Raw genomic sequence first — 10,060 nt, 5'->3', positions numbered from 1 at the left:
TTTCGCACACCAGAATCCCCATCGACGGAACCAACCACCGAGCCTGTCAGAACAACTGGTAAAAATAAATAAATCTCGTCTACTTCTGCTCATCTCTCTTTCGAGCTAAAATATTAATCATACTCATCTAGTTCTTTTCATTTATATCTGCCCCATTCTCCTTTTTCAGTTTCTCTCTCCTCTCCCTCTTTACCCTTTTCTCTCTCTAGAAAGCACCCCTAAAAAGGCAATATAAAACACCCCAAGATTTGAAAAGTTTGATAATTATGACACTTTCGATTTTGAATTACAGTATTTGCACAGTGATAAGCACATCAATATTCTTTCTCTCTCTATCCTTCTCTGTCTGTCCTTGTGCCCATTCTGTAGCGCTCTCATCACTCCCATATCCACTCTCTTAATGTTTAATTTATTTTTATCTTGTTTATCATAACTTATAAGCTAGTGAACACTTTTTGCGAGAGTGATCACGAATTTCCTAACAAGCCTGTGAACACTTTTTGCGAGAGTGATCACGAATTTCCTTGTTGACCATAGTAGATTGCGAGACAAATGAATACCCTCTAGCGATTATTTTTTCATTCTTTATATCCAAAGGAAATCATTGAGAAAATAATGGACAATAACAGTGTTTTGTTGTTTACACTTCGCTCTTTATTCAGGAGAAGAAACACCAGAATCCACAACAACGGAATCAACAACTGACGCTGTCATAATAACTGGTAAGAATAAATAAATCCTTCATTGAAATTCCGTCATCTCGTAACCCTCGTCGCATCAGCTATGATTCTAAGGAAATGAAGATCTATACTGGACGGACCCATCAGATAAACTTGTTTATCGGGCTGATAGTAGTTGTATAAGTATTAATATTCAATTGAATTTAATACTTTTTTGTAATTGTGGAATGGTTTCTATACAATGACAGTTTTTTTTTCTTAATTTCGCACACCAGAATCCCCATCGACGGAACCCACCGCTGAGCCTGTCAGAACAACTGGTAAAAATAAATAAATCTCGTCTACTTCTGCTCATCTCTCTTTCGAGCTAAAATATTAATCATACTCATCTAGTTCTTTTCATTTATCTCTGCCCCATTCTCAAATTTCAATTTCTCTCTCCTCTCCCTCTTTACCCTTCACTCTCTCTAGAAAGCACCCCTTAACAGGCACACTCTAAAAACAAGAAATGTTAACTTAACATTTGAAAGGTTGGAGGAGTGACAACATTTTTCAAATGTTGCATTTACCACTTTAAATTGTTCTATATACCCAACACTTTAAATGTTGGCTTCAGCTTTATACAAGGTTAGATGTAACATTGGGGAAAGGTTGTCACTCCTCCAACCTTTTAAATGTTGATTTAACATTCGAATTTTTAGAGTGCAATGTATAACACCCCAAATTCAAAAAGTTTGATAATTATGACACTTTCGATTTTGAATTACAGTTTTTGCACAGTGATATAACCACATCAATATTCTTTCTCTCTATCCTCCGTCTGTCTTTGTGCCCATTCTATCGCTCTCTCTCTCCCATATCCACTCTCTTTATGTTTGATTTATTTTTTTATCTTGTCTATTATTATATATTTTTTCATTCTTTATATCCAAAGGAAATCATTGAGAAAATAATGGAAAATAACAGGTTTTGTTGTTTACACTTCGCTCTTTATTCAGGAGAAGAAAATGTATCTAGTACACCAGAATCCACAACAGCGGAATCAACAACTGACGCTGTCATAATAACTGGTAAGAATCTAGTTCTTTTCATTTATCTCCTTGTCCCATTCTCTCCATTTCTTGTTCAATTGCACTTAATACTTTCATGATCGTAATATTTTTGTAATTATGATATTTTTCCATGGTCTATGACATGTTTTTATCTTAATTTCTTCATTTCGTTCATTTATTCAGATAATAATGTACCCAGTACGCCAGAATCACCAATGACGGGATCAAACACTGAGGCTGCAACTGGTAAGATATTCTTCTCAACTCTTTTTCGAGCTAAAATATTATCATACTAATATCATTTAGTTCTTTTCATTTATCCCTGCTCCATTCTCCGTTTCCCTCTTTCTCCTTCCCTCTCTTGCACCCCTCTCACTTTCTAGATAGTACTACTAAACAGACAATATTATACATATATACATAAAACACCAAAGAATTTGAAAATGTTTAATAAGACATTTTCAATTTTTGATTGTTTTTACATAATGGTGATAATGCGCATCACTATACCCCCCTTCATCTGTGTACCTCCCCCTGTCTTTCTCTCTCTTGCTCCTTTATTTCTTATTATCTTTTATATTATGTTTCATTTTGTTTTTAACAAAGGAAATCATCGAGAATATAATGGACGGTGCTTCACGTATCAAACTCAATATCAATATTTAACTTAATATTTTTTGTAATAATAATATCTATTTTATTTCTACGGAAAATGACATGGTTTTTCCGGATCTTAATTTCGTTCTCCCCCCTGGCAACGATCCCCAAATCCTATTACCCCCCAAAATGTGGTCTGGATGGGCCCGGGTGCGTTCTCATTCTCCGCATGCACCCCTCCCCTGATGACGGCCATGAAATACCTGCTTATTAGCAGTAATTGAAAAAGTTTAATATTGTAAGATTTCTTCATTTTCATGCGTCTCTTAGAACAATCCGCAAAGATCTATGTGACAGGAAAGTCGTCTAATGGCAGAGGCATATTTGTTGCAGATCTTCAGAACTTAGCCTTCATTAAAATTCCGTCATCTCTTAACCCTCGTCGCATCAGCTATGATTCTAAGGAAATGAAGATCTACTGGACGGACCCATCAGATAAACTTGTTTATCGGGCTGATATGAATGGCACAAACAGAGAGGAAGTCATTACTCCAGATGATAACGGTAAGATGAACCAGGATGAGTTGGAGGACGGAATATGTTGCGCGAAAACGCACACCGTATGCAATTTCTCTAAACACTATTCCAGAATTTTTGTTCAGAGAAAACAGCGTCTATTCTTGCATGGACTTATAGGTCCATGATTCTTGGAACAAGTCGGAAGGATATCTAATGGAAAACTCAATCAATGCAATAGTTTTTTATAATAATGATAAGAAAAAAAAAATAAGAATAAAACACGGCGTAGACAGATCTTTATTGTCTGTTCAGTTCTAGCGTTTTTATTTCGTATGTGTCAAACTTGTCAAATGAACAGTTAAAGAATTCAATTTAAAAACCTAACAATGGTACATAAAAATGAAATGAATTGGCAATAGATCTTAGATACATAATTAAACAGAATCAATAGCTTGATTTCACATGATGTAGCAAAACATGAGAAATTAGACACTAAAGAGAAGCAGAGCTTGTACAAACTTTAGTGCCTCTGAGATAAATACAATTTCAAAGTCATTATAATCAAAATAAAAGTGTATGGCTTATAAAATTATTGGTCATTATACATGTACATTGCCTATAAGAAAAGAAAGTAAAAATATCAGTCCCAAGCGTGGGCTTAAACGAATCATTATACCGACGACCGTCTCTATTCTTCCATCCATATAGCCCTTATTATAATCATACTTTCAGTTATACTTTCTTGAATTGCGCCATTTTCTCCGCAAAACTTTGAAATTGTTATGGCTAAAAGTACACGTTAATTATGAAGAGCGCATGAACTTTAGCTGTGAAATTTGATTTGAAAATATTTTTTTTCTTTTTAAACATTATTTTTTTTCCCTCGGCCAACCCCCTCGAGCGCCACCTCCAATGCGTTTACCGGTATGTGTTTTACATGTGGCAGTGATTCGCATAAAATGATATTTTTTTTAAAATATAATTATATTATTATTATTCCTTGTCATGCCGGGGGGGGGGGGGGGTAGAAAAACAAATATGAGATGAAGTAGGCATTAATAAATGTAATGACCTTTTAATGACAAAATAAAAAAAAATAGCGCTGGAGATGTTTGAAATGAATTTCTTAATTTTTTATTTTAATGTATGTACTCAGTCTCTGCTACAAATAATCTTTAAGTTATGTTTTCCTCGGCTTAGAATGTTCATTCAGATTGAAAACTTGTCATGAATAATTACAATGTTTCTGTTTTATGTCAATAAAGCCAAAACGCCGCTCGAAAAGAGAGAAATGTACGGTCAGTTCATTTTTAATTTCACCTTATTCCCTTTACCATGTTGATACATGCAGCAAAATTATCATTTTTGCGCAAGCCGATTTCTGCGATCTGTTTATGGACAGTGCTCACTAAAGAACAAGATTCTCTCAAAATCATACTTTCATCTGATGAGACCGAAGCCTATATGTGAAAAATATCCTGTATTTTTTCAATAACGGAATTTTTTTCAAAAAAAATGTTTTTATTGATATACACTATACAGGAAAAGTAACTAGTATTACTATTGCCGAACAATCCCGCACTCTCTACATCGCACATAAACATCAGAGAAAAGTTACATCGGTATCCATTGATAATGTTGAAGGAAATGGTCCATTTCCAAGGAATCAGACGGATTTTGTAACCGATTTATCATCTAAGCCAACGAGTCTTGAAGTGGATGAAACAGAGGGGTGAGTTTTGTCTCAAAATAATTCATTTAAAATTCTATTAACAAGGCGGCTATCCCGTGGCGGGGAACCTCTTATCTCAATGATTAATGATATACTCTTAATGTAAGCTATCTTATTCGCAAATATAGTTTTAATTATCATTCGTATATTCAAACATTTGAATCAGTGATGGAACAATGGAATGGCGATGGTCCGACTTTTAAAGGTAAAATGTTAAGTTGTAAGAAAAATATTGCATACACTTCTTGTGAAATGAAAAAAAAAAGAAATTTGATTTTTTTTCTTCAGATTCCTTTATTTGGCAATGGGCCGCTTTATCAAGCGCAAGTCTCTAAACGGGGATAATGACGTTGAGGATGTATATGGCAGCTCCTCTAGAATAACTGGAATTAGCATTGATGCCAGCCGTAAGTATTATATGTACAGATTAAAGCTTGTTATTCAGAATGGTTGTTAAAGCTGATAATAAAATAAGTTTTGGTATTCTAAAGATAAATTTGATCCGAAACCGAAAATCACGAATGAATAATGATCAGTATTCATAATTACTACCTAATGACAGAGGATGCAGAGAGGTTACAGCGGAAGTTTGACGAATGACAACGGACATGGTACGTCTCTTGCTCCTCTTTGCAGATTTACATCGTACCGGCGGAAAGATCATCCGTTATATGAGTTTTGTACAGCTTTATATTTGCGCGGCCGCGGCTGAAATCACTGTGGACGGGGGGGGTTCATGAAAGGACTTGTCAGACGTTTTATCCGACAGTTACCATAGGAACAGTGCCTCTCAGCCAATCAAAATCATGGAAAGATGAAAATATTGATGAAACGCTCCCCGGATGCTCGATGGATAGAGCCTATGAAACACGTCTGCAATGAGTACACAACAGATGCATATATGCCAAGTCACAACTATTAAACGGACTCCAAACCGATCGATGGTACTGTTGCGAAATAATAAGGGAATTTGAAATTACTAAACCGCTCCCACCACTTTAAGCTCGTACAAATCTCACTGGTTTCGCTTACTGTTCGTCTCTCCTTCTATTGACTGTATAATTCTCAAAGTTCTCAAAGTCCAACCCCAGAAAAATGTTGATTTAATCAATAGAGACAAATCAGACAAGCATACAATGCTGAAAATTTCATCAAAATCGGATGTAAAATACTAGAGTTATGACATTTTAAATTTTCGCTTATTTTTCACAAAATAGTTACATGTATATATTTTTTGCACAATTTAGTCACATGAAAATGACAAGAATCGATGATGTCCCTCACTCACTATTACTTTTCTTTTTTTTTATTGTTTGAATTATACAATATTTCAATTTTTACAAATTTGACAAGAAGGACAGACTTGACTGAACCATACAATGTTGACCAAGGGTAAGTGCACATGTTCAGGGAGAAATACAACTTTGTTTCACAGGACAATGAGGAGCAAATTTGAATATTTCATGTAATAAAATACAAAGAATTTTGAGTGAGTGATGTCATCATTTCCCTCATTTGCATATATCGACCGGGATGTGCATATAACTATTTTCTGAAATGAAGCGAACATTTAAAATGTCATAACTTTCTTATTTTTCATCCGATTTTGATGAAATTTCCAGTGTTATGCTGGTTGGATTTTGCTCTTTTTTAATATTCAAAACAGCTTTTTGTTGAGGTGGACTTGTCCTTTAAGTTCTTAATTACCCTCTCTCATGCCAAAGTCTCTATACACCAATAATGTAAAACGATTATCTGTACGTTCTCTCACAGGTGGGGAACAGTAAATTAAAATAAGAAAAGTTGACTTTTATGTTAGACTTGTCCATTTATTAATAAGATATATATAGACATATAAACTCGTTACAGTACGTTATTGGTAATACACGTTTTTCGGTCTGGAGTTGGTTTCCCCAACTTGGCCCAAGGAGATAGTCACCTCGGTTTCCCGGATGTAAAATTATGTAAAACTAAACAGGGATGTAATTCCTCTTTGTTTTGACAGGTAATCCACCACGTATATTCTTCTGTGACTATAAAGAGGATAATATATCAAGAAGTTTTTATATGGACACAGCGACGCCTTTTAAAGGCGTGAATGTGACTGAATTGACGACTCATTTGCATGACTTGGAACTCCGACCAGAAAAGTGGACGGATGTCGCCTACTTCAAGGGAAGTATTTACTGGACGAGCAGGGACCCCACAGGAATCGCCGTCATGAATAACTACGATCAAGATGATCCGTCATGTAATATTACAGTACCTGGTTTTAGGAAGCTCAATCGTCTACTCATCATTGACAATCAGAAGTCTTGGCCAGGGTCTTGGCCTACTGGAAGCAACAATGGTCAAACAAGCCTGTCTCAGAGCTATGCATACGAAGGAGATTCGACGAACTCGAGCTCCTCTGATGACTAATTTCAGTATCCTGCCGAGAGAAGGCCGTGCAAGCCAAAGGTTGAATTATTTTATTGCAAACGGTTTCAGAGATAATATTATCGTGAGATGATGAAATAATCTACTTCAATCAAAACGCCATTTCATATCTACCCATATCAACTACGTCCATCATGTATAAAGGGCTTAGGGCCTCATTGTCATTCGTAGGTATCACGAAATTACAATATATATATATATATATATATATATATATATATATATATATATATATATATATATATATATATATATATATATATATATATAGTAAAGAAATGGATGAAGAGAACAATGGTAGGCGTAGCTTAAAATCAAGGTTCCCCAGAGCTATCTACCCTTTGGAAAAATTGATGATGCCGAAAAAAAGTCTCTGCCGGGAATCGAACCCGGGCCCCCATCTTCGAACGCCGGTGCCTTAACCACTAGACCACAGAGACGGGTTAATGGTTAGGGCGAGCCAGATCCGATTGACCGTCAGATATACAAATTTTCGACACTATACCAATTATATTTTCCTTTGTCGGGTGAAGGTCAGTTTTGAACAATGACAAGCCGCCATGCCTCAGCTGGATCGAAGCTATTGCTTAGATACAGTAAACGTATGGGAGAAGAAATACAAATGTGTAATTTGTATTTATTTATTTGTAATTGATTTAAGCTACGCCTACCATTGTTTACACAGACACACAGACACACACACACATATATTATATATATATATATATATATATATATATATATATATATATATATATATATATATATATATATATATATATATATATATATATAATATAATAATAATATATATATTCTTTCTTTCAAATGGTAGTTTAATTGACTGAATCTCAACTAAAAGCTTCCTACATGTCCTAGGAAATATAATATTGTCAACATTGTTTTTTTTTTCATTCGAAGCCTAACAATGATTTGTAACAACTGATTAAAGGAGCAAGGCTGATGACTTGTAAACCTGTTACATTTTGTACAGCGTGTCCCCAAAAATATATTAATGACACTTAAAAATAATGAGTATAATTTTCATAATGTATATAATTGTATAATCTCAAACTAGAATTTGTTTTATACAAATGGCTTGAATTGTATGAGATAAGGTCCATTTTATGAGCTTTCTTTCAGCGCTCATCAGAAAACATCTCCATCCAAATTGCGTTATTACGTTAAACAAAGTAGGTAGTCCAGTTATGCCTTCATTCACTCCCTTCATTTACGCCCAATTTCTAGAATCCGTACTTGGTATACAATGTCCATTCTATGTTATTTCATTTCCTTTTTGGAGATCTTGGGCTCATAACTCGTGGGTCCATGCTTGAATTTAAACCAATAAAGGTGTTAAGAAAATTGACATGATATCTTTAACCATACATAAACAATTATACAAAACAATAACTATAAAGAAATGAATTTAAAAAAAATCAATCCATGATCTCATCTTGAAAAGTTCCATAATTTTTTTTCGTATAGTTTGTACATGCATTTTTACATCATTTCCATTTACTCTTTTAAAAAAATTTATGTTACATGTTGAAAAAAAAATGCTGTACTTAATGACCAAGGTGATCTGCCTGAATGCTTGTCAAGACGAAGCAGTCACGTTCAGCCATATGGGGGAGAGCTCAATGGACATTTTTTGTCCTTAATGCACGTACTACTATATACAAAACTTGGACGGAGAGGTTTCCTGATTTGTAATGAAACGAAAAAAATGTTAATATCTTTGTGATTAACATGATTAATGGACCATGTCACATCAAATTTCATCCAGTTGTAGAAAATTAATTTAATTTACGGATGTAAAGATATTAAGAATATGATGTCGTAATTTCGGTATTATCCTCATTTCTTCCCTCCAATGTTTACTCCTACGCTCTACTAATTAAAAACTTATACATTAACTGTGTTCATAATGATTGATGTTTTATTCATGTAGAAACAGTCAGAATGTGCATTGTATTCTTCAAATTCATTTTGTACATAATAAAAAAAATAGTCCATGAACGAAAAAAAATTATGAATGTTTACTCCTTTCTCCTATAATGCGCTTGTATTCTTATTGAAGATATTTTGTACGCTCTTTTAATTAAAAACTTATACATAAACAGTAATGATAATGATTGATGTTTTATTCATGTAGAAACAGTCAGAATGTATATTTTATTCTTCAAATTCATTTTGTACATAATTTAAAAAAAATAGTCCATGAACAAAAAAAAAAAATTGTGAAGAAATCTATTTTACTTTGTTGCCTATTCCCCTGTACAGTCTTTCTTTTAAAGGTCAAGCCCACCCCAGAAAAATGTTGATTTGAATCAATAGAGAAAAATCAGACAAGCACAATGCTGAAAATTTCATCAAAATCGGATGTAAAATAAGAAAGTTATGACATTTCAAAGTTTCGCTTATTTTCAACAAAATAGTTATATGAACGAGCCAGTTACATCAAAATGAGAGGGTCGATGATGTCACTCACTATTTCTTTTGTTTCTTATTGTTTGAATTATACAATATTTCAATTTTTACGAATTTGACGATTAGGACCTCCTTGCATGAAGCACAAAATGTTAAAATAATGGAATTCCATGTGTTCAGGGAGGAATGAAACTTCATTTCACATGACAATGACGAGAAAATAAAAATATTTCATATTTCATATAATAAATTACAAAAGAAATAGTGAGTGATGTCATCAACTCTCTCATTTGGATGTAACTGGCTCGTTCATATAACTATTTTGTTGAAAATAAGCAAAACTTTAAAATGCCATAACTTGCTTATTTTACATCCGATTTTGATGAAATTTTCAGTGTTATGCTTGTTGAATTTTTCTCTTTTTATTTAAATCAAGTTTTTGTTGGGGTGGACTTGTCCTTTAATACTCTAATGCTCTCTTCCTATCTCTTCTCTTTCTCCCTCTCTCTATCAAATCTTTCCTTTATGCTTCCCCTGCATGAATTAAATATAATACATGTAGCACCAACAAATTTTTATGGGATTATAAGACATTGCATAATAACAGA

At 33.8% G+C, this 10,060-nt stretch overlaps 1 protein-coding gene across 1 annotated transcript; it reads left to right on the top strand.

Annotated features, from left to right (window-relative positions):
• The first annotated feature begins 590 nt into the window (after positions 1-590).
• On the top strand, positions 591-7,001 carry LOC121409387. The gene is made up of 6 exons (XM_041601322.1): positions 591-722; positions 1,916-1,978; positions 2,660-2,893; positions 4,301-4,580; positions 4,869-4,987; positions 6,586-7,001. Exons 2-6 carry the CDS (start codon positions 1,948-1,950, stop codon positions 6,999-7,001), a joined length of 1,080 nt encoding a protein of 359 aa, XP_041457256.1. The 5' UTR covers positions 591-722; positions 1,916-1,947.
• Positions 7,002-10,060: the final 3,059 nt, after the last annotated feature.

Source organism: Lytechinus variegatus, chromosome 2, assembly GCF_018143015.1.
Source record: "Lytechinus variegatus isolate NC3 chromosome 2, Lvar_3.0, whole genome shotgun sequence".
Classification (NCBI taxonomy): Eukaryota; Metazoa; Echinodermata; class Echinoidea; order Temnopleuroida; family Toxopneustidae; genus Lytechinus; species Lytechinus variegatus.
The sequence above is the reverse complement of the archived record's forward strand: the minus strand, read 5'-3'. Positions and strand labels throughout refer to the sequence as shown.